The following is a 25,158-nucleotide window of genomic DNA, read 5'->3' on the forward strand; positions in this document are numbered from 1 at the left end:
TGAGTTTTGCCAGAATGGACTAAGTATTCTAAATTTGAAATCAAGAGATTAATTTTTTTTTTTTTTTTTGTAGAGACAGAGTCTCACTTTATGGCCCTCGGTAGAGTGCTGTGGCATCACACAGCTCACAGCAACCTCCAACTCCTGGGCTTAAGTGATTCTCTTGCCTCAGCCTCCCAAGTAGCTGGGACTACAGGTGCCCGCCACAACGCCCAACTAATTTTTGTTGTTGTTGTTGTTGCAGTTTGGCCGGGGCCGGGTTTGAACCCGCCACCCTCGGTATATGGGGCCGGCACCCTACCGACTGAGCCACGGGTGCCGCCAAGAGATTAATTTAATACTAGCATACAAAAACTACCAAACACATTGTTAAATGACATCAAATTTATTTACTATTCAAGGTTAATTATAATTTATAATCATTCACTAATACAAATGAGAACTCCATTAAAACACACCATCTGTGCGATTAATTTCTCCAACACATCAATACCCCAAGTAAGTGGAGCATCATCTCAGCTAGTGCAGTTACTTTACTGGAAAACAATAACCTCCCACAGAAAAGACATTTCTACTTTCGATCTTTTTTTTTTTTTGTGGTTTTTGGCCGGGGCTGGGTTTGAACCCACTACCTCTAGCATATGGGACCGGCGCCCTACTCACTGAGCCACAGGCGCCGCCCTCTACTTTCGAATTTTTAATTCAAAACTAAACTTTCTCGGGCGGCGAGAAAAGTGAGACTCTGTCTCTACAAAAAAAAAAAAAAAAACAAACTAAACTTTCTCTGGCTCCTCCACCTAACACCAAAAAGCCTGCATTTCAAAATAAATGCAAATGGGTCCAAAACCAGAGAATCCTGTAGATAGCAATGTCCTGATGTTTAGATGCCAGGCAATGGCTTTTTTTTTTTTTTGCAGTTTTTGGCTGGGGCTGGGTTTGAACCCGCCACCTCCGGCATATGGGGCTGGAGCCCTACTCCTTTGAGCCACAGGCACCACCCCGGCAATGGCTTTTTTTTTTTTTTTTGGCCAGGGCTGGGTTTGAACCTGCCACCTCTGGCATATGGGACCAGCACCCTACTCCTTGAGCCACAGGCGCCGCCTGGCAATGGCTTTTTTATTTTTTGCAGTTTTTGGCCAGGGGCCGGGTTTGAACCTGCCACCTCCAGTATATGGGGCCAGCACCCTACTCCTTTGAGCCACAGGCGCTGCCCAGGGCAATGGCTTTTGGCTGAGGTGAACTCCACGTTCCAAAATTTCGGGGAATAGCGTGATGAAGCTCCAGAAACAGCACCACTAATTCCTGTTTACAAAGGAACTGACAAGATGTGGTGCCCTGAGCCCAGGGCTAACCATCATTTCCCCAGTTGCAAAGGGCAGAAAACTACCTCCTCGTAGGGCTTTGAGTCACTACTACCACAAAATTTTATTTATGTATGTATTTTTTTTTTCTGAGACAGAGTCTCACTATGTTGCCCTTCGTAGAGTGCCATAGCATCACAGCTCACAGCAACCTCAAACTCTTGGGCTTAAGTGATTCCCTTGCCTCAGCATCCAGAGTAGCTGGGACTACAGCAGGCACCCAGCACAACACCTGGCTATTTTTCTTATTGTTGCAGTTGTCACTGTTGTTCAGCTGGCCCGGGCCAGGTTCAAACCCGCCAGCCTCAGTGTATATGCCTGACATTGTAACCACTGTGCTACAGGTACCACGCCTGCAAAATTTTATTTTTTTGAGACCAGGTGTTGCTCTATTGTCTAGACTGAAGCATAGTGGCGTGGTCAAAGCTCACTGCAGCCTCAAACTCTTGGGCTCCTGCAATCCTCCTGCCTCAGACTCCCAAAATGTTGAGATTTTAGGTTTGAGCCATAGTGATTGGTCTAAAATTCTTAAGCACATTCTGGCACAAGATTCTATTTTTGTTTATAATGTTAAAATATATGCTAGCAAAACTAAGATTTTCAAATAAAATACAGCTTCCACAGAAAGAAAAATATGTGCTATGCCAGTATTTTGTGTGTTTATTTATTATAGTTTCTGACATTAACAATTATAATCAAGACAGGTGTGGCAGCTCATGACTATTTTCACCACTTCTGGAGGCCAAGGCAGGAGAAATGAGGCCAGGAGTTGGAGACCAGCCTGGGCAACTCAGCGAGATTTTGTCTCTATTAAAAAAAAAAAAATCGTAGGGTGGCGCCTGTGGCTCAGTGAGCAGGGCACCGGCCCCATATACTGAGGGTGGCGGGTTCAAACCCAGCCCCGGCCAAACTGCAACAAAAAAAATAGCTGGGTGTTGTGGCGGGCGCCTGTAGTCCCAGCTACTCAGGAGGCTGAGGCAGAAGAATCGCCTAAGCCCAGGAGTTGGAGGTTGCTATGAGCTGTGTGATGCCACAGCACTCTACTGAGGGCAATAAAGTGAAACTCTGTCTCTACAAAAAAAAAAAAAAAATCGTGGCAGGTGGCGCCTGTGGCTCAGTGGGTAGGGTGCCGGCCACATATACTAAAGGTGGTGGGTTCAAACCCAGGCCCAGCCAAACTGCAACAAAAAAATAGCAGGGCATTGTGGCGGGTGCCTGTGGTCCCAGCTACTCGGGAGGCTGAGGCAAAAGAATCGCCCAGGAGTTGGAGGTTGCTGTGAGCTGTGTGACCCCACAGCACTCTACTGAGGGCGATGGAGTATGTCTCTACAAAAAAAAAAAAAAATACTGGCTTGGCACCCGTAGCACAATTGTTACAGTGCCGGCCACATACACGGAGGGTGGCGGGTTTGAATCCGACCCAGGCCAGCTAAAACAACTATGACAACTGCACCAAAAAATAGCTGGGCGTTGTGGCAGGCGCCTGTAGTCCCAGCTACTTGGGAGGCTGAGGCAAGAGAATCGCTTAAGCCCAAGAGTTTGAGGTTGCTGTGGCTGTGACACCACGGCACTCTGCAGAGGGTAACATAGTGAGACTCTGTCTCAAAAAAAAAAAAAAAAAAAATTATCAGCAAAGTAGGAATAAAGGGGAAATTCCTCAACTTGATAAAGAACATTTACGCAAAACCTACAGCTAAAATCATACTTAATGATGATAAACGTGAAACTTTCCTGCTAAGATGGGAGCAGGACAAGGCTGTCCTTGCAATGTACACCCCAGCAAATGCAGCACGAAAAGGACTTACTCCTGCCACAGTCCAGCAGTCAAGTGCTCGTGGATATTTATCAAACTCAATCTAAACATGTCCATACAAAAAGCCTGTACAAGGACTTCACAGCAGCTTTTATTCATGATTGCTGCATCTTGGAAGCAACCATGAGATCGTTTGGTAGGTGGGTGGTGCATCCAGACACTGGATATTACTCAGCACCAAAAAGAAATGAGCTGCCGAGCCACAAAAAACGCAAAGGAACCTTAAATGCAATGCGTACACTAATGAAAACCAGCCCATGTGCACAGGCTGTCTAGATTCCAACCCTGACATTCTGGAAAAGGCAAAATGATGGAGACAATTAAAAGACAGTGGTTGATGGAGGGAGGGATGAAAGGCAAAGTGATTTTTTTCCTTTTTCTTTTTTTTTTTTTTTTTTGAGACAGAGCCTCAAGCTATCACCCTGGGTAGAGTTCCATGGCATCACAGCTCACAGCAACCTCCAACTCCTGGGCTTAAGCGATTCTCTGGCCTCAGCCTTCTGAGTAGCTGGGACTACAGGCGCCTGCCACAACACCCGGCTATTTTTTGGTTGTAGTTGTCATTGTTTGGCAGGCCCGGGCTGGATTTGAACCCGCCAGCTCTGGTGCCTTAGCCACTTGAGTTACAGGCACCACCAGGCAAAGAGGATTTTAAGGGCAAAGAAACTCTTCCATAGGACAATGTGGTGGGCACATGCCACAGCACCCCTGTGCACACCCACCAAGTATACACCCAGACCGACCATGCGGGCTATGGGTACCGATGCATCAGTGCAGTTTAACTGACTTGAACAAAGTTGTACTGCAATACTGGATTGTGATAGGAGCACAGGGTGTACTTGTGCAGGCACAGGGAGTGATGCGGGATCTATCTGTCCACTCAATTTTGCTGTGAACCTAAAACCACTCTAGAAAATAAAGTTCATGGGCGATGCCTGTGGCTCAAAGAAGTGGGGCGCTGGCCCCATATGCCGGAGGTGGTGGGTTCAAACCCAGCCACGGCCAAAAACTGCAAAAAAAAAAAAAAAAAAAAAGGAAGAAAAAAGAGAGAATAAAGTTCATTAATTAAGAAAAACTGCCCTTAGGTGCCACAAAAAGCATACTTACTTAAACACCTGTTGAAAACTTGCTTTCTGGGTAGGGCGTCTGTGGCTCAAAGGGGTAGGGCGCCAGTCCCATATGCCGGAGGTGGTAGGTTCAAACCCAGCCCCAGCCAAAAAAACACAAATAAATAAATAAATAAATATTAAAAAAAAAAAAAAAGAAAGAAAGAAAAATTGCTTTCTTCCAAGCTATAAAACTTCTAAGTGTTTTTTTTATTTCTTGGACAACCAGATAACCTGAGAGTATCTAGCACACATGCAAGCTGCTTCCTCATTAATGGCTGATGAAATTCCTCACAAGACCAGGAGCCACAGGCCACGGATCCTCTGGGCTGTGCTAGGGCACACTACTCTGCTCGAAGCCCACAGGTAAGCCCTAGACTGTGAGCTCGCAGAGCTACCAAAGGCCACAGTCCCAAACCTGACCTCCTACTGCCATCCATCTCATTCTCTACTCCTAATTCCAAAACAAAAACAAATGTATCAGGGATAGCCTTCTCCTGAGTGTGCATCCTATACCCACTGAGAACTGTGAGCCTGGGACCCCAGGAGCCCCTCACAAGTCACCTAGAGCCCTCTGCTGTCCACACGGGCTTTGTCAGCCTGGACTATTGCCAACTACACAGCCTCGCCCACATCCACACTCACCCTCCTCCTCCCCAGCCTCAGCTCAAGGCACCCTCAGCCCTGTCCACTCTCCACTCCTTGTTCCCCACCCCCTCAGTTCTGGACTCTGCCACCAACAGGTTCCCACATCACGACCCTCCTGCCACTCTCCAGCCCCCAAGCCCCTGATGCTCTTTCCCCACCTTTTCCTGTGAACAGCTTCCCACTACTGCTCCAACCTCTGGAGTCCTGCACTCCATCTGATGCGTGGCTTCTGACTACAACCTTCCTAAAACACACACCTGATGGCATTTTTTCCTGATCACACCCTTGGCTGTCCTCCAAACTATCTTTTTTTTTTTTTTTAAGAGACAGAGTCTCACCTTGTCACTCTATCTGTAGAGTGTCATGGCATCACAACTCACAGCAACCTCCAACTCCTAGGCTTAGGCAATTCTCTTGCCTCAGCCTCCCAAATAGCTGGGACCACAGGTGCCCGCCACAATGCCCGGGTATTTTCTGTTGCAGTTTGGCCGGGGCCGGGTTTGAACCTGCCACCCTAAGTATATGGGGCCAGCTGAGCCATCCAACCTAGCTTTCTAATCTTCTCCTCCCTGGGTTTTTACCCTCCTTCCCTGGCTCCTTCTCCTCAAGCCCTCTTCCCTAAACCAATAGTGAGTTTCAGCAGCCACAAAGCCTACAGCTGTGGTCAGTAAAACCGCCTATGCCTCCCCTTACTCTAAAACGGCCAGACCTTTCACATTGCAGTCATTCCACACATACCCCCAAACCAAAGCCCACAAGCCAAACTGGTATTTTGTTCAGTGTGGCTATGAAATTAACATTTCTGAGTTAATGGCTTACAGTAGGAAAAAACAAACCCCCTCTGCTTTGCTTTCAATTCTTGACCTTCACAATTTCCAGCAGGAGGCCCTCTGTTTCCTGTGTACCAGCACATGTGCCCTGTGACAATGGGAACAACACGTGATCCTCTCCATATACTCCTGAAAGCTTCTTCCCCAGTGACTAGTCCCTCATACTTCACAGGACTAGCAGGGGAGACCTATGTGCTCACAGACATAAACACATTTTTAAAAAGACTACATATGAGGCATGGTTCTTAAATGCATGATTACTGTACCTTTGTTGGGGGGGTATTTCGGCTTTTTTCCACCACCAACTAAAGCTAAATAGTTGCAGCGAAATAACATTTCAACATGACCAACTCCTCCTTCTAGAAATTCTGAAACGACAATTTCAAAAAGACAATTTCAAAAGTTAATTATATAATTTACTATGAAAAAAGAAGACAAAGTTAAGACATGTGCAGCATTTCTTTCTTTTTTATAGCAATGGAGTCTCACTATGTTGCCCAGGCTATGTGCAGTGGCTGTTCTCAGTTGTGATCACAGTCCACACACTACAGCCCCCAACTCCTGGGATCCAGCGGTACACCTGCCTTCCTCTCCTGAGTGGCTGGGACTACAAGTGTGCACCACTGTGCCAGGATCATTTTTAATCAGCAATTGTATCCAATTACCATCAGAAATGAGAATGGTGACCAGCTGAGAGAAAGTTACCAACACACTCCAGACACCTCAGCACACTATCATGAGCCCCGTTTCATAAATGCTGAGCACACAGCACCCTAAGACGCCAATTCAGCAAAATGTATGCAATACCTAAATTCACATTTTAATATGTAGCAAAATCCATAAACTCTGAGAGAGCATACTCATACTAAAAGCTTTCTTAGGGCTGGACACAGTGACATGTGCCTGGAAAGCCGAGGTGGGTGGATTGCCCTGAGCTCACAGGTTCAAAACCAGACTGAGCAAGGGTGAGACCTCATCTCTAAAAATAGCTGGGCGTTGTGGCAGGTGCCTGTAGTCCCAGCTACTCAGGAGGCTGAGGCAAGAGAATTGCTTAAGCCCAAGAGTTGGAGGTTGCTATGAGCTATGACACCACAGCACTCTACTAAGGGTGATAAAGACTTTTCAAAAAAAAAAAAAAAAGCCTTCATGCAAAGGCTGAATTTCTTTCACTTTAAATACACCTTCCACTAAAATCTGAAATGATTCAACAGTCCTCCCTGACAAATACACCCCTAGTGTCTGTGCTCTCAGTGGGACCACACAGAACACTGATGAAATCCCGAGTACAAGTCACATGCCACAGCAGGGCTGCCCCCGCCCCCTTTCAATTTTCTGATCTGTACTGACCTGGAGCTCCTGGGATAATGTGCACACAGGAAAGAGCAAGGAGCCCCAACCTCTGAAATCAGGACATTAACCTAAGAACGGCAGATCTCCCCAGTCACATTTGCACAAAATAACTCAAAGTTCCTTAGCTTGCTTTGTGAGACATTTAAAATACAAGGCCTAGTAGCAACCCTTGAAAGGAATGAACAGTTAATATGTATGCATATAAACAATGAAAATAGCTTTTCTTACAGACAATCTAACAGCCCTCTTAGGCTACCTCAGGCATTATAATTTATAGTACATAGCGGGGTCCAAATCTACTATGGCTCACCCTTCACAACACTGCTCCCTGGGCTGGGTGCGTGGCCTCTGATCTGTCAAAGCTCACAGTTTCTCTGCCCCCCTCCCCCCACTCCCCACGAAACTGAGGCCATTACCTTTGGCTCCATAAACTCATTCACAATGCAATAGGAAATTAACTGCCAGTTAAAGTTTAGTCTTTAACCTTAACACTCTTGAAGACCCGAACCAATTGTAATAGGTCAGAGCAGGGCACAAACAACAACATTGGGGGCCAGGTGCGATGGCTCACGCCTGTAATCCCACACTCTAGATCACCTGAGTTTAGGAGTTTGCGACAAGCGTGAGCAAGAGCAGAGACCCCGTCTCTACTAAAAATAGAAAGATTAGCCAGGTGTTGTGGTGGGCACCTGTAGTCCCAGCTACTCAGGAGGCTGAGGCAGGAGGATTGCTTCAGCCCAGGTGTTTGAGGTTGCTGTGAGCTATGATGATGCTACAGCACTCTACCCAGGGTGACAGGGTGAGAACATGTCTCTCACCTCCGCCACCAAAAAAAAAAAGAAAAAGATATGCCCAAAGATGTCAGTATCCACATCTCTAAAAATCACTGTGGCCTGGGCCTGTAATAGCAGAATGAAACTGCAGAGACAGACTGAGTCAAGACACAAACCAGCCTGCCTTTAAACATCAACTGATGAGGACCTGTGGCACACACCTCCCACTACTTGCCTGATCCAAACTCTACCAACAGAACCTACTTCAAAAGACAAATTAAAAATGGGGTGCCTGAATATTGGTATAACTTCCATTCTGCTAAGAGATGCTTAAAAAACTAATCACTTTATACAAATGGGTAAAACAACCATTCCAGCATTTGAGGGTAATAATGCAACTACCAGTTCCCTACCGTTTTGGCTTTCCCTCTGTCCTGAAACCCCTGACTCCTTTGCTATTTTTGTAGTTTGGAAATATCTTAGATAATTCTCATTATAAAATTATATATCAGTATCAAAATAAAACAACGCAAAAAAGCATAGAGAAGAAAGCAACCATAAACAACATCATGTATGTACATCCAAACTCTGGGCATACAAGGTCTGACAATTAAGTTTGCAAACTTATCCTAGGAAAAAATGCTACATACCTCATTGCTGAGTATCACTACGGTCACCACAGAAGCTATGCACTGACGCCAGCACTTGATCCACCCTTCAAAGCAATTTTGGAACTCTTTTTGGAATGGCCATCAGAGCTGTCATAGTATTACCCTTGATGTCATGAGTGTCATCAAAATGACTTACTTTCAATATTTCCTTTATCTTCAAGTAAAGAAAAAAAGCATTGGGGGTCAGATCAGGGTGAGCAGGGAGGGTGTTCCAATACAATTATTTGTTTACTGGCTAAAAATTCCCTCACAGACAGTGCTTTGGGAACTGGTGCACTGTTGTGATGCAAGAGCCAGGAGCTGGAGAAAAGTTTATGCAGTCTTTTTTTTTTTTCCTTCACTTTGTCACCCTGGGTAGAATGCCATGGCATCATAGCTCACTGGGGCATCACAGCTCACCTCAAACTCCTGGGGCTCAAGCAATCCACCGCCTAGGCCTCCCAGAGGGCTAGGATTACAGACTTGAGCCATTGGGCCACGCCCACTCCTTTCAAATAGTAAACTTGGTTAACTGTTTTATCTAGTTGGTACAAATTCATAATGAACAATCCCTCTGATATCAAAAAAAGGTCAGCAACATTGTTTTTTCTCTTGATTTGAATTCAGGGAACTTTTTTGCCGTGAACTGGCTGAGGCTGACTTCATTGTGCACTTCGGCACTTGTCTCAGAGCCACATCGGTGCACCCATGTTTCATCACTAGTGATAACTTGGCCAGAACATCATCTTCCCTCTCCAAAAGATCTTGGCAAACTTCGACTCTCCTTGGCTTCTGTTCATCGGTGAGCTCCTTTGGGACCATTTTTGCTCACACCTTTCTCATGCACACATTTCCAGTTAAAGTTTTCCTAACTGTTTCTTCATCATTGTTTAGTTGGTGTGCTATGCTTCTTACAGTCAGCTAATGATTTTGACACACAATTTGATACGTTTTTGCAATGTTATCATCAGTTCTGCTGTTATTGGCTACCCTGACCTCTCTTCATCAGTGACACTTTCTCTCCCCTCAGGAAAACATTTAATCCATTTGTACACTGCTGTTTTCCTCATGGCATTATTTCTATAAACTTAGACTAACATGTCCCTGATTTCACTTCCACTCTTGCCAAGTTTAACAAGAAATTTAATGTTTGGCCCTGGTGCGGTGGCTCACGTCTGTAATCCTAGCAATCCGGGAGGCTGAGGCGGATGGACTGCTTGAGCTCATAAGTTCAAGACCAGCCTAAGCAAAAAGCAAGACCCCAACTCTACTAAAAATAGAAAAAAACTGAGGCAAGAGAATCACTTGAGCACCAGAGTTGGGGGTTGCTGTGAGCTATGACGTCACAGCACTCTACCAAGGGCGACAGCTTGAGATTCTGTCTCAAAAAAAAAGAAATTTAATTTTTGCTCTTTGTTCTAATTCAAACTCTTATATTCTCGCAATGGCACACAAAAACACGAAATGACAACAAAAAACTCCATGAAACAACAATAATGAATGCCACTCGACAAGATACCACCACACATCGACACAAACAGAGGTGAGACACTGATATGGTAATAAAGGTAATAAAACTTCACCCAGTGGGGGGCACCTGTGGGTCAGTGAGTAGGGCATCAGCCCCATAGACCAAGGGTGGCAGGTTCAAACCCAACCCCAGCCAAACTGCAACAGAAAATAGCCAGGCATTGTGGCAGGCGCCTGTAGTCCCAGCTACCTGGGAGGCTGAGGCAAGAGAATCGCCTAAGATCAAGAGCTGGAGGTTGCTGTGAGCTGTGATGTCACTGCACTCTACAGAGGGTGATAAAGTGAAACTGTCTCTCTTTTTTTTTTTGCAGATTTTGGCTGGAGCTCCAGCATAGAGGGCCAGCGCCGTACTCCTTTGAGCCATACGCACCTCATGAAACTGTCTCATAAAAAAAAAAACTCACCCAGCTGTCTGTATGGTACTGCCAAACACAGTGGCAAGTTCACAAACTTAACTGTCAGACTTGGTAGCTTTACAGATTTTTTAGAATTTGTCCAGCAGGCTTTCTGGTTTTCACCTAGGCCCGGGCCCAGGTTATTTCACCAGAAAAAATTTTTAAAATAAACAATGTGCACAATTACTTTGTTCCCACTTGAATGAAACAGCACTGTCTGTCCTAGACTCTGAGTTCTCCACCCCATGGCTCTCTCTCCACGTCAGGATTCACAGATTGATCTTGCTATTTTTACTACACAAGCTCACCATTTTAAGGATGCACCTTAACCAAGTTAATCCATGTCCTAATGATGGTCTTTCACGTTTTTCCCCTATTCTTCACTACCAGAAACAGTGCTGCAAGTCGTATCTCCCATTTTTAAAAAGACAGGGTCTTGGGTGGCGCCTGTGGCTCAAGGAGTAGGGCGCTGGTCCCATATGCCGGCGGTGGCAGGTTCAAACCCAGCCCCGGCCAAAAAAAACACAAAAAAAAAAAAAAAAAAAAAAAAAAGACAGGGTCTTGCTCTGGTGCCTAGACAGGAGTGCAGCTGCGTAATCGTAGGTCACTGTAACCTCAAACTCCTAGACTCAAGAAATCCTCCTGCCTCATTCTCCCAAGCCTCCCAAAGTGTTGGGATTACAGGCATGAGCCACTGTGTCAGCCACAGGTAATAATATATATGCATCTACTAAGTTTTTCCTTCAGATGCCATCCTTTAAGTATAATTAGTGGACCAAACAGCCTATTTACCCAACATGAACACATCTTGCCAAATTACTCCACAAAAAGCTCTACCAATTTAAACTACTTTCAGATTACAATGTTTTCCCTCTCCATTTCTTTACCCAGGCTCCACACCACTCCTATCTGCAGTAGTCACCCACTGCCCTGCACCTCACGGCCCTCTTGAGTCTCCAGTGCCTGCACCCAGCTTGCTGGGCCACCACATAGAGCACAAAGCCCACAGCCCACAAGCCTGCTGTGCGTGGGGAGTGGATGTTGTGACACATGACGACAGGGTTGAACCATGCTCTGACAAGTGCTCCCTGTGTCTCACCAAGGACCCGCACTACCTACTGGTTCGTCACCATTGCATCCCCAGCCCCTAGCGCAGCACCTGATACCTGACACCCACACAGTCACAGGTACATAGCCTTCACGGGCTGCTTGACCCAGCCCCGTGCCAGTCCCTCTAGGCCTCTGAGTCCCCCACATCCCCATACGTGACTATCAATTGTCACCACATGAGTGCTGACTACACGGCGGGAGAAGACCTGCCAGCACCTCTGCACACCCTGCAGACTGAAGCTCCCTGGGCCAGGCCCTGAGTTATATGAGTTCTGTTCAACTTTGGGACATTAGTGTTTGTAAGTGAAACAGAGTCCATTTTTTACACACTGTCATATATTTCTACAACTGCCAGATTTAAAATTTCATCCAACTGTATCATTCTGGAAGCATTTTTATTTGTTCAAATTATGATTGTTAGGCCAGGTGTGGTGGCTCGCTCCTATAATCCCAGCACTCTGGGAGGCTGAGGCAGGTGGATTGCCTGAGTTCAGGAGTTCGAGATTAGCCTGAGCAAGAACAAGACCCCATCTCTAAAAAAATAGCCAGGTGTTGTGGCGTGAGCCTGTAGTCCCAGCCACTCAGGAGGCTGAGACAAGAGAAGCCCAAGAGTTTGAGGCTGCTGTGAGTTCTGACGCCACAGCACTTTACTGAGGGTGACAAAGTGAGACTCTGTCTCAAAAAAAAATAAAAAATAAATGACTGTTGAATTTTTTTAATATGCTCTCAGATGTGTGTGATGCATCTGAACCTGAGTTCTTTACTGTGATAACATCACCATGAGGACTTCAACAGGCTCTGCTACCAACTCCAGGCAGCCCTGAGGCCCAGAGGCCCTTCCTGGAGTCCAGCAGTGGTGCTCTGAAGGCTGGGCCCTCTCTGGGTGCAGCAAACACAGGACCTATGTCTTGGAGCAAGTGGGACAGCACTGCCCCAATTGCAAGACCAGGGATCCACACAAGACCAGATCCCAATTCCTCCCAAGTGGCAGTGGGCATGCCTGGAAGAGGCACTCTGCTCACAGCCCCATCACACAGCATCCTCACTGAAGGTCACAGGCACACCAAAGACAACAAGACCCAGAGTCCAGATCTAGGACAGATAGCTACAGGCACATTGCTCACCATTTAGAAAAGCAAACTGCTAAAATAAAAAAGGAACCAAGATGTACGTGATGCACTGCACTGTGACAATGAGATACTTTTCAGAAACTTACAAGTTTCAGATGCTTCTTGTCTAACTGATCTTTATTTAAGAAATTCTGAATTGGGCGGCGCCTGTGGCTCAAGGAGTAGGGCACCGGTCCCATATGCCAGAGGTGGTGGGTTCAAACCTAGCCCTGGCCAAAAAAAAAAAAACCACAAAAAAAAAAGAAAGAAAGAAATTCTGAATTTATTGTAAACATTTCATTAATTAGAAGCAGTTGTTAAAATGCTGCTCATGTTTTAACTTTGACACCATAATTAGAACTCCTCTTTAATCTTCTTGGTCATTTTTAAAAAGCATTCTGAAATTTGCAAGTCAAGCTGTTTTGAAATGATAGGCACAAAGCAGATTGTTTAAAATCACTATTCAAGCAAAACAGAATAGTGTAACTATAAATCAGATGCCTGCAAAACTGGCAGGAGATGACCACCTCACCTGTGATGCTCAGGACCCCACAGATTCCCTCTGTGACAGCACTGCAGTGGCGGCCCAACACGGTGCATGCAGAGCACCCAGCCTGCAGCAATGGCCCAGGACAGTGCACAGCACAACACCCGGCCTGCGCCAGGCACTAGTCCACATGCTTCACACCTTCCGGTCCATTCCTCTTTATGACAATCTCATGAGGCAGACAATAATAGCATTTTTATTTTACACATAAAGAAACTGAAGCCCAGAGAAATTAAGAAACTTGCCCAAGTTCACATAGCAAGCTGGAAGGGGCAGAGCCAGGATGAAAGGTATATAATGTGGGTTCAGTTTGAGCTCTCAGCCACTCGGCTATGCTGCTACTCCCTATAATACATTAAGGTTATGGACCTCAGCTTACAAAATAAACTCCCAGATAAAAAGCATTACTCACTGATTTACATCCCAGGGTCATACATAAAATTTCACTTGAAAAAGAGTTTTTGCTACCTAAAACCAAAAAAGCTCCTGAAAATCCCTGATGCACACTAGTAGTTACTAAAACAGAAAGGGCCTGCTCCGTGGAGCAATAGGATGCCGTGATGCTGCAGCAGTAAAGTCCTCTTTCAGAAGAGAAACAGTTCTAGCATCAGAAATTTAACATGTGCACTGAATAAAAATGAAAACCACAGCCAGATACTGTGGCTCACACCTGTAAGCCTAGCACTCCAGGAGGCCGAGGTGGGTGGATTGCTTGAGCTCACAGGTTTGAGACCAGCCTGAGCAAGAGCAAGAGCGAGACCCCTGTCTCTACTAAAAAATAGAAAAACTGAGGCAAGAGGATCGCTTGAGCCCGAGTAGGAGGTTGCTGTGAGCTATGACGCACAGCACTCTACCCAGGGCGACAGCTTGAGACTCTGTCTCAAAAAAAAAAAAAAATTCCACACACAAATTTAACCTTTTTCCTGGTAAATAGGAAAAGGACCACCATTATTCTATTTACCAATAGAATTCCTGATTCAGGCTTTCGAAAATTTGTATTTCATGAAAACACTTTAAGACACTGAAATACAAAAACAGAAGAAACTATAATTTTGAGCCTACAAATAATATTTTCTAAGTGTTGGTCATCTACCAAGACTTTCTTAGCCATCTTGGCTTATATGCTATAACTAAAGCTATCACCTGACCTCTCCACAGTTTTACTTTCACTATGGAAAAAAAGTAAAAATGGCCTGAATTAAATATACTTTGTTCTATTAATCACAGACTAAAGACCTGGGAGAAAGACACAAGCAAGTCACCTTGGCTGCCAGTTCACTGGAGAAATCAGAGTTGGGCTGATGAACCTGCTGACACACCTGTACCCCAGCACTCTACAAGCCAGGCACCCACAGAAACTCAAGGACAAGGCAATTCCATCCAAGTTTATGGAGGGCCACAAACCTGTCTGCTTCTCAAAAACAGCTCTGCAAGATAAAATTTAGGCTTTGGGGGGATTTGAAAGGAAGAAACTGGGAAATGTCAGTTCCTCCTTACCTTGTTTTTCCTTTTCTTTTAGTGGATCGGTGTTATAGACTCGGAATCCATTTTCCATACCACACGCAAAGCAACCTAAAGCAGGGAGGGTAAAAGAGACATATTAATCCCCAGGCCTGGAGTGGGCAAAAACAAGGGGTCTGGAGAAACTGGCATCCACTAAGAACACTTGTGATGCTCCCACCACAGACAGAACACGTGCTTCATCACTACTACTTTCCCTGAAGAAATGTTATCAAGTGTTACATGTGCACTTCTCACCAGGACATTTCAGTTTGTTGTTTAGCAGGAAAAGAAGCCTTTGGGATTTCTAACTCTATGTTCCCCACCCCAGGTTCCTTCTCTGGCACCTGGGGATCTGCTTCCACTTGACCACTTAACTCCAGTGGGAAGAGCTTATGGGTCATCTTGATGAACGGCTCCACCACCTAGCATTTCCCTCAACACCTCCCTCAGCATCAGTCTCCCAAGAAGCTGAGACTACAAGCTCCTGCCACAACACCCAACTATTTTTGGAGACAAGGTCTTGCTCTTGCTCAGGCTGGTCTCCAACCTGTGAGCTCAGGCAATCCACCCTCCTGGGCCTCCCAAGTGCTGGGATGACAGGCGTGAGTCACTGCACCAGCCCAGACACTTCTGATTACAATGAACTACTGCATGAGCAACGCTGACCAAAGTGTCCACCTACATCATTGCACCTGCCATTTCAATTTCTTCCCAAGGTACCACCAGTATAGCTGGTTTTCTATAGTACACCACGTCCTTTAAGGTCCCCCACAGGCAGAAGTCAAGGAGTGTTAAGTCAGGAGAAAGTGAGGGAAACTCAACCACACCTCTAGTCCTATCCAATGTCCTGGCAAATTCTCATTAAGGTAAGCTCTCACATAATAATCTTGGGATGAAACTTTCCATTTTGTTGCTTAACAATTGTGTCGTATGCTTGTTCTGCTGACTTCTGTCTTGTGCACATTGCTTGGCAGACTCTGTGGTGACTGTGGCAACTTTTCCACCACCACCGTAGAAGCAGCAGGACTTGCTGCTGTGGGAGGCCTCCTGGATCTTCCCTTGTGCACACCAGACACAGGACCATGCCTCTCAAACTTGCACGTAATTGTTAGGGGTGTTGGAGGTTCTGTTGCATACTCACACTGCCATTGCTTACTTCCTCAACATTCTTGAATTTCAAGTATCACTTCAAAATGGTCTTTCACTCCTCAAATGACAACTGTGCTTCTGCCATTTTGATTGTCCTGGCTGTCACAGAGTGACGATAGCATTTATTTGATCATAGCCATCTTTTGTGTAAACATCATACTACACATTGCTACTGTAACTCAATTCAACTTTGAAAAGTAATACATAGATAACATCCTTAAAATGTATATACATTTTTTTTTTGGTGCCTTCAGTATGTAATCCACAAATACTCCCCACCCTAAACTTGACAACTATGGAAGAGGGCTAAGGAACTCATCAGCTCAAGCCAGTATGCAGAGAAGGGATATATACTCAAGGGATATACACTCAAACACTCCACTTCCCACAGGAATTGAAAGAAAATAGGTGGGCATGTTATAGAAATGTCCATATCAACACTTTTGAGTCTTGGAAGACCATGGGGCAAACAATTTAAAATTATAGGCAAATATCCTTTTAAAAATGATTTTTAAACCTGAATTTGTGAGAAGAGTGTTAAAAACAGGGCGGCACCTGTGGCTCAGTGAGTAGGGCGCCGGCCCCATATATCGAAGGTGGTGGGTTCAAACCCAGCCCCGGCCGAACTGCAACAAAAAAATAGCTGGGCGTTGTGGCAGGCGCCTGTAGTCCCAGCTACTCGGGAGGCTGAGGCAAGAGAATCACATAAGCCCAAGAGCTGGAGGTTGCTGTGAGCTGTGTGAGGCCACGGCACTCTACCGACGGCAGTAAAGTGAGACTCTGTCTCTACAAAACAAACAAACAAAAAAAAAAAAAAGTGTTAAAAACAGAGTAAAAGTTAAAAATCTGTGTAAGTAAAAATAAAAATGTAAGAAACTCAACAATCTCACATACATTTACATTATAGGGTATTAACCTAACCATAACCAGACCAGAAGCTTAAATATGAAGCTATGAAAATGTGTGTGTGTATATATATATATATATTTTTTTTTTTTGGAGACAGTGCCTCACTTTGTTGCCCTTGGCAGAGTGCCATGGCATCATACCTCACAGCAACCTCAAACTCCTGGGCTCAAGAGACTCTCTCCACCTCAGCCTCCCCAGTAGCTAGGACTATAGGTGCCCGCCACAAAGCCCAGCTATTTTTTTTTTTTTTTTGTAGAAACAGAGCCCCACTGTACCGCCCTCGGTAGAGTGCTGTGGCGTCACAGGACTCACAGTAACCTCTAACTCTTGGGCTTACACGATTCTCTTGCCTCAGCCTCCCAAGCAGCTGGGACTACAGGCGCCCACCACAACGCCCGGCTATTTTTTGCAGTTGTGGCTGGGGCTGGGGCTGAACCCGCCACCCTTGGCATATGGGGCCGGTGCCCTACTTACTGAGCTACAGGAGCCGCCCCAAAGCCTGGCTATTTTTAGAGACAAGTTCTCGCTCTGGCTCAGGCAATCCACCCACCTTGGCCTCCCAGAGTGCTAGAATTACAGGTGTGAGCTACAACTGGCCACTGAAAGTATGTATTTTTTATTATTATTATTTTTGAGACAGAGCCTCAAGCTGTCACCCTGGCTAGAGTGCAGTGGCATCACAGCTCACAGCAACCTCCAACTCCTGAGCTCAAGCGATTCTCCTGCCTTCTCCTCCCAAGTAGCTGGGACTACAGGAGCCTGCCACAACGCCTGGCCATTTTTTGGTTGCAGCGTCATTGTTGTTTTGGCGGGCCCAGGCTGGACTCGAACGCGCCAGCTCAGGTGTATGTGGCTGGCACCTTAGCGGCTTGAGCCACAGGCGCCAAGCAGAAAGTATATTTCTTTGTTGTTGTTTTTTTATTGAGACAGTCTCACTTTGTCACCCTCGGTAGAGTGCCATGGCATCATAGCTCACAGCAACCTCAAACTCTTGGCCTCAAGTGATTCTCTTGCCTCAGCCTCCCTAGTAACTGTGACTACAGGTGCCTGCCACGACCCCTGGCTCTTTTTTTTGTTTAGCAGGCCCAGGCGGGGTTCAAAACCACCAGCCCCAGAGCAGGTGGCCAGTGCCCTAACCACTGAGCTACATGCACCCAGCCTGACAAAGTATATTTCTTTTTTTTTTTTTTTGGCCGGGGCTGGGTTTGAACCCGCCACCTCCGGCATATGGGACCGGCGCCCTACCCGCTGAGCCACAGGCGCCGCCCAACAAAGTATATTTCTTAAGGAGATGTTATTATTATCAGAACCTATTCAAAAAGCTACTGGTCCTCCTCTGCTAATGCAAATTCACAATGTTCAAATACTGCCCAAGGTCCAACATTTGGCCCCAAACACAAACCTCTCTGACCATAAATGTGCTCCTTCACAATCCCTACAGAGGGGCCAAACCCCAAGAAGGCAAAGTAAAAACTTGTCAAATTAGAGACAGGCAATCACTGCATATCTATTTAAAATTACCTCCAAAAATATGGAATCGTAGTAGCACTCACTTTGATTCTGTTCAAGAACAAAACTTTCAGAAGCAACAGGTACAAATTCTTAGAAAACTTTCCCTAAATAACAGCTATCATCCTAATTATGAAATTTAGTAACAGAAGCTTAAAATCTCAAGTGGAGAGGTATCTGTCCAAATCCTAGTTCCTTGCCCAACAAGAAGGGACTTGGGAGATCCTCCCAGCAGGAGACCCTCCATCCTAGGGCACTCAAGGAGCAGCTCTTTAAGAACACCCTGTGTAAAAAGATCACTCTCTCCCAGTGCTTTAAATCATCCAATGACTTACAGCTGGATCCCAAAATCCAACAAGAAATGAGATTTCCCTCAAAGGTATAACTTTAAAAGGCCGTCTATTCCACCAAACAAACAAAAAAAACCCTGGGGGAAGTGTGGGATAGGTGACATTTTCTGACTGAACCAACATAAAAGGTAAGAACTATTACTATACCCAGCCTGGGTCACATGGCCTTCAAAAATCCTCAATAAAGTGTGGTTCTGTGGCTGAAAAGAACGCAACTGATTTTCAACTCAACAGGCAGACCACGAATTGCAAACATCCGGCTGACAAACAACTCAAACTTAGGAACCGAGGTCTTAGGAACCCAGGCCGTTACAGGTAATGGGTAAATGCACAAATTCAACCTACAAACAAACCCTATCTTGGTAACCTGGGGATTGCAAGTACACCTTATTTGCTTTAGAACTTAAAAAGAATACAAGAAAAATCAGGGTTTTGAGACACATGGTATATTCTGCCATGGGGAAAAAACTCAAGCCAAACCGGCTAGGAGCCAGCAGGGACCCAGAATGGGTGTGACAGAAAGGGGTGGGAGTGACTGGCCCGACTCTGTCCGGTCTACGGCCAGCTTGCGTCAGGGACTGCCAGAGGGTGAGTGGCGGCAGTCCCCAGGGTCACGAAAAACCGGGAGGGTTCTCTGAATCCCTGGGAGTGGGGATGGGAAGGCAGGAGACCTTTGGGAGGTAAGGCCCAGCCAAGGTGTGGGTCTCCACGAGGCCGGGAAGGAGGGTGTCCAGGGAGGCAGGGACGGGGGGGGTGCCCAGGTAGGAAGGCCAGGAGGTGAGTCCCCGGGTAGGGAAGCCGGGACAGGGAGGCCGGAAGGGCGGGGTCCCCAGGTAGGGAGGCCGGGAGGTGGGTTTCTGGATAGGAAGACCAAGAGGGTCCCCGAGTAGGGAGTCTGGGGGTAGGTCCCCGGGTAGGGAGGCCGGGAGCGGGGTCCCGAGAGGGAGGCCGAGGTTGGGTCCCCGAGTAGGGAAGCCGGGAGGGGGTCCCCGGGTAGGGAGGCCGGAGGTGGGTCCCAGGGTAGGGAGGCTGGGAGGGGGTCGCCGAGTAAGGAGGCCAGGAGGGGGTCCCCGGGCAGAAAGACCGGCGAGGGGGTCCCCGGGAGCGGAGGCCGGACAGGTGGGGCATAGGGCGGGGCCCGCCTCACCGTGGTCCTGATTGAAGCCCGCGTAGAGCAGCCCGTTGCCGTGCGGGTTACACGGTAGAAGGTTCATGGCGCCGCCGAGGTGTCAGCGCTCATCAGCGCCGCATGCCGCTCGGGGAGGCCGGGCGCTCGGCTCTCGTCAAGCCACCGCAGAGGCCGCCGCGGCCGGAAGTGCTCCGTGTGCGTGCGTGCCTGCGTGCCTGCCTGCGTGCCTGCCTGCGTGCGTGCGTGCGCGCGCAAGCTGCCAGGGAGGCCGTAGAGTGCCGAGTGCATCCAACCGAGGCAGGGCGGGGAGGGAGCGCCGAGTGGGCGGGCCAGGCCGCAGGGGGCGGGGACCGTAGAGGCCTGCGGGCCCGGCCTCCACCGCGGGTGGTCGGAGAGGCAGACGGTGTGAGGGAGGCTGACCCGAACCCGGAGTTGCGGCGCCCCTGAAGCGCAGGCAGGCCCCGAACCGCGACCACGCGGGAGTAGTGACAGGACACAGCCCACGGACACCCGGGCACGGACACAGCGGCGGCATTACGCTCTCCTCGGAGCGCGAGTTCTGCCGTAAACTGCGGACCCTTATGAGAACCTAGGGCCTGGTGACCGGCGGTGGGGCCGAGGCGGGCCGCGCGCGCTAGGAACGCCGCAAGTGCGGATTGTCACCAACAGGAAGGTCCGTCCGCGCGCGGAGTGCCGTAAATCAGGGGCTCGCAGACTCATATCAGACCCGCCCTGCCCCCTGGAAAAATTGTCTTCCCTGAAACCGGTCCTGGTGCCACAAAGGTTGGGGACCGCTGCAAGAGGCAGGTGGGTCTCACGTGAGGGAAAGAGACTGGCTTCTCCCCGAGGTTACCGAGAGGACGGGGGACAGATTACCCTCCTGCTCAGGCTGCCCAGCGGCGACTGCGGCGGCTCGGGTCCCTACTGCCACGTGCACCCGCGGAGACCTGTCGTGCCATAGCAGGGAAGGAGGCGCGGTGTGGGCCTTCCTCCCGGTCTCTTAGTGCCATCTGTGCGGCGCGGCCCCTTCAGTTCATTTATGTATTTTTTATTTTTTTATTTTTGCAGTTTTGGGCCGGGGCCGGGTTGGAACCCGCCACCTCCGGTATATGGGGTCGGAGCCCTACTCCTTTGAGCCACAGGCGCCGCCCACTTTTCTTTCTTTCTTTCTTTCTTTCTTTCTTTTTTTTTGAAACGGGAGTCTCACTCTGTCGCCCTCGGTAAAGTGCCTGGCCTCACAGTTCACAGCAACCTCCAACTCTTGTGTTAAAGCGATCCTTTTGCCTCAGCCTCCCGAGTAGCTTGGACTACAGGCGCCCGCCACAAAGCCCGGCTAGTTTTAGAGGCGGGGTCTCGCTCTGGCTCAGGCGATCCACCTACCTCGGCCTCCCAGAGTGCTGGGATTACAGGCATGAGTCCCCGCACCCGGACTTCAGTTCATTTAAATTTGGCGTCTTTCCGCGGCTGTCACGGACTGGTGTTAGGGTGCCACTAACCAGTCACTTGTGTCCCAGCCGAGAAGTTCAAAGCTGCCCCTGAAGTGGACTGGACAGTGGCTCCCAAGCGATGTGTCTACCCAGGCCTTGTGAGTACGACCTTATTTGAGTCTTTGCAGTTGTTTTGGTTTTTGGTTTTGGGGGGAGCGATTGAGACAGAGTCTCACTCTGCTGCCCAAGGGTAGAGTGCCCTCGTGTCATTGCTCACAGCAACCTCAAACTCTTGGGTTTCAGCAATCCTGCTGCCTCAGCCTCTTGAGTAGCAGGGACCACAGGCACCCACCACCATGCCCAGCTAATTTTTCTATTTTTAGTAGAGACAGGGTCTTGCTCTAGCTCAGGCTGGTCTTGAACTCCTGAGCTCAAGCGATCCACCCACCTTGGCCTCCCAGAGTGCTGGGATAACAGCCAAAGTCTTTGCAGGTGTAATTGAGGTTCTCGAGATCATCCTGGATTAGGGTTGGACCTAAACCCAGTGACAAGTGTCTTTAGGAAGGGAAGAGAAGAGAGTACGCATGGGAAGGCAAAACTCCAGAAGCTATTGTTTGAGAATCCATCCATGTAAAGAAACTGAGGCTGCAGTTTACTAAGAGTTGGAGATAGTGGTTACTCCTAGGAGAGGAGAATGATCTGTCACAGGGAAAGGCATGTTTTGTCACTCGAGTAACAGCCTCATGGACGACTTTGAGATGGGGAGATCAACCTGGAGTATATGGGTGGCCCCTCCTGGCCTCAAGTGATCCTCTTGTCTCAGCCTCCTAAAACGCTGAAGTTACAGGCATGAGCCATAATGCCTGGCCTCTGGAACCTTTACTATCAGCTTATTTTGGAAAAAGTCTATCTGGGCCAGGTGCAGTGGCTCACACCTGTAATCCCACCACTCTGGGAGGCCAAGGCAGGTGGATCCCTTGAGTTCAGGAGTTCAAGACCAGCTTGAGCAAGAGCAAGACCCCATCTCTACTAAAAATAGGAAAATTAGCTAGACATGGTGTAGCTAGGCATGTAGTCCTAGATACTCAGGAGGCTGAGGCAGGAGGATTGCTTGAGCCCAAGAGTTTGAAGTTGCTGTGAGCTATGATGATGCCATGGCACTCTACCCAGGACAACAAAGTGTCTTATCTCAAATAAATAAATAAATAAAAGAATATCTGCGGGTGTGATTAAAATGAAGTATTTGAGATATAGAGATTATCCTGGATTATCAAGATGTGCCCTGAATGCCACACATGTCTTTATAAGAGATGGGGAGAATTAACACCCAGGAAGACAGATTGGAGCCATGCAGCCTTGGCCAAGGAGTCCCCAGTCTTGGGGAGAGGCAGGAGGGATCCTCTTCTGGAGCCTCCAGAGGGAGCAATACTCTGATTTCAGCCCAGTGAAGCTGTTTTAGGACTTGTGGCCTCTAGAACTGTGACAGAATACATTTCTGTAGCTTTAGACCACTAAATTGTGGCAACTTGTTACAGCAGCCACAGAAAACCAAGATAATATGCAGAGATCTTTGTAGATGAGTACATAGGTATTTATATTCATAATAGTATTACCGTTCATTAAGATAGATAGATAGATAGATAGCCAGCCTCAGTGTCTCACACCTGTAAGCTGAGCACTCTGGTAGACAAAGGTGGGTTGATTGAGACCAGCCTGAGCAAGAGTGAGACCACACCTCTATTAAAAACAGAAAAACTAGGGCGGCGCCTGTGGCTCAGTGAGCAGGGTGCCAGCCCCATATACCGAGGGTAGTGGGTTCAAACCCGGCCCAGCCAAACTGCAACAAAAAATAGCCGGGCGTTGTGGCGGGTGCCTGTAGTCCCAGCTACTCGGGAGGCTGAGGCAGGAGAATCGCCTAAGCCCAGGAGTTGGAGGTTGCTGTGAGCCGTGTGACTCCATGGCACTCTACCGAGGGCAATAAAGTGAAACTCTGTCTCTACAAAAAAAAAAAAAACAGAAAAACTAGCATGGCGCCTATGGCTCAAAAGGGTAGGGCGCCCGCCCCATATGCTGGAGGTGGCTGGGTTCTAGCCCAGCCCTAGCCAAAAACTGCAAAAAAACCCAGAAAAACTAGCTAGGTGTTGTGGCGGATGACTGTAGTCCCAGCTACTTGGGAAGCTGAAGCAGGAGGATCACTTGAGCCTAGGAGTTTGAAGTTGCTGTGAGCCATGATGACACCACGGCACTCTAGCCTGGGCAACAGAGTTTGTCTCAAAAACAGAAAAAAAACGAAATGAATATTATGAAGCCTGTAATTTATATTGTTTATAAATTCAATATTTTGCATACATAATCCCTCATCAAAGTTGCAAGTTGGATGGCACCTGTAGCTCAAGCAGCTAAGGCATTAGCCACATACACTAGAGCTGGCGGGTTCGAATCCAGCCTGGGCCTGCCAAACAACAATGACGACTCCAACCAAGAAATAGCCAGGCGTTGTGGCAGGCGCCTGTAGTCCCAGCTACTTGGGAGGCTGAGGCCAGAGAATCATTAAGCCCAGGAGTTGGAGGTTGCTGTGAGCAGTTACACCACTGCACTCTATCCAGGGTGATTGCTTGAAGCTCTGTCTCAAAAAAAAAAAAAAGTTGCAAGTTCTCAGGTGACACCTGTGGCTCAGTGGGTAGGGCGCCAGCCCCATATACCATGGGTAGAGTGTTCAAATCTGGCCCCGGCCAAACTGCAACAAAAAAATAGCCAAGTGTTGTGGCGGACACCTGTAGTCCCAGCTACTTAGGAGGCTGAGACAGAAGAATCGCCTAAGCCCAGGAGTTGGAGGTTGCTGTGAGCTGTGTGATGCCACAGCACTCTACCAAGGGTGACAAAGTGAGACTCTGTCTCTACAAAAAAAATTAAAAAAAAAAAAAGTTGCAAGTTCTCTATGAAAATATTCTGCATTGCAGTAATTTTCACAGGGCAATTGAAGACAATCATGTATAATATATTTTGAATTTCAACACTGAATAAAGGATCACAAACATCTGGCTGTAATCTAGTGCTTGTGTTTATACTGGGGATAGATTTGCTGGCAGTAAAAACCGTGGAAGAACCCCCCCAAAAAATTGCTGGACAATAGCTCACGCCTGTAATCCCAGCACTCTGGGAGGCTGAGGCCGGCGGATTGCCTGAGCTCACAGGTTGGAGAACAGTCGGAGCCAGAGCAAGTCCATGTCTCTAAAAATACCCGGGCATTGTGGTGGGCACCTTTAGTCCCAGCTACTTGAGAGGCTGAGGCGAGAGAATCACTTGAGCCCAAGAGTTGGAGGTTGCTGTGAGCCATGACGCCATGGTACTCTACTGAGGGTGACAGAGTGAAACTCTGTCTCCAAAAAAAGAAAAAAAGACCATGGAAGAAAATGACAAATGGCAAAGTTTAACAAAATGATAAAGTTTCTCTAGGGTTTAATTTACACTTCATTTGTAATTTCTGTATATTCACCACCCAAACCCATGCACTTAATACATGCCATAGTAGTGTTTGTTTTTATTTCACAGAAATGCCACTTTGACTTCCTCAGGCACTCTCCATTGTGAAGCAGAACTTATTTCCTCTTTGAATTAGTTTCCTGGGGCTGTCATACAAATTGCTATGAACTTGGCTTAAAATAACAGATATTTCGCCAAGCTCACACCTAGCACTCTGGGAGGTCAAGGCAGGTGGATTGCCTGAACTCAGGAGTGGGAGACCAACCTGAGCAAGAGCAAGACCCTATCTCTACTAAAAATAGAAAAAGTAGCTGGATATTGTGGTGGATGACTGTAGTCCCAGCTCCTGGGAGGCTGAAGTAGGAAGATCACTTAAGCCCAAGAGTTTGAGGTTGCTGTGAGCTATGACACCAAGACACTTCACCCAGGGCAACAGAGCAAGACTCTGTCAATAAATAAATAACAGATATTTATTTT

The 25,158-nt window shown here is 47.5% G+C and overlaps 1 protein-coding gene and 1 non-coding gene across 4 annotated transcripts in view; one reads left to right on the forward strand and one right to left on the reverse strand.

Annotated features, from left to right (window-relative positions):
- Nucleotides 1–20,024, reverse strand: part of WDR45B (WD repeat domain 45B) — a 33,528-nt gene extending 13,504 nt beyond the window's left edge. The window contains exons 1-4 of one of the 3 annotated variants that reach the window (XM_053569271.1): nt 19,790–19,840; nt 14,720–14,794; nt 8,532–8,706; nt 6,025–6,126 (exon numbers count right to left, since the gene is read on the reverse strand). In XM_053569271.1, coding sequence (XP_053425246.1) covers nt 6,025–6,094 — 70 coding nt within the window. In that variant the 5' untranslated portion in view covers nt 6,095–6,126; nt 8,532–8,706; nt 14,720–14,794; nt 19,790–19,840. Of the gene's footprint in view, nt 1–6,024; nt 6,127–8,531; nt 8,707–14,719; nt 14,795–19,789 lie in introns of all 3 variants that reach the window. The other 2 variants (XM_053569269.1, XM_053569270.1) reach the window with 2 other exon arrangements.
- LOC128571405 (U7 small nuclear RNA) lies at nt 10,530–10,589 on the forward strand. The gene has a single exon (XR_008375824.1). It is a non-coding gene; the product is annotated as a U7 small nuclear RNA (small nuclear RNA).
- Nucleotides 20,025–25,158: the final 5,134 nt, after the last annotated feature.

Source organism: Nycticebus coucang, chromosome 18, assembly GCF_027406575.1.
Source record: "Nycticebus coucang isolate mNycCou1 chromosome 18, mNycCou1.pri, whole genome shotgun sequence".
NCBI lineage: Eukaryota > Metazoa > Chordata > Mammalia > Primates > Lorisidae > Nycticebus > Nycticebus coucang.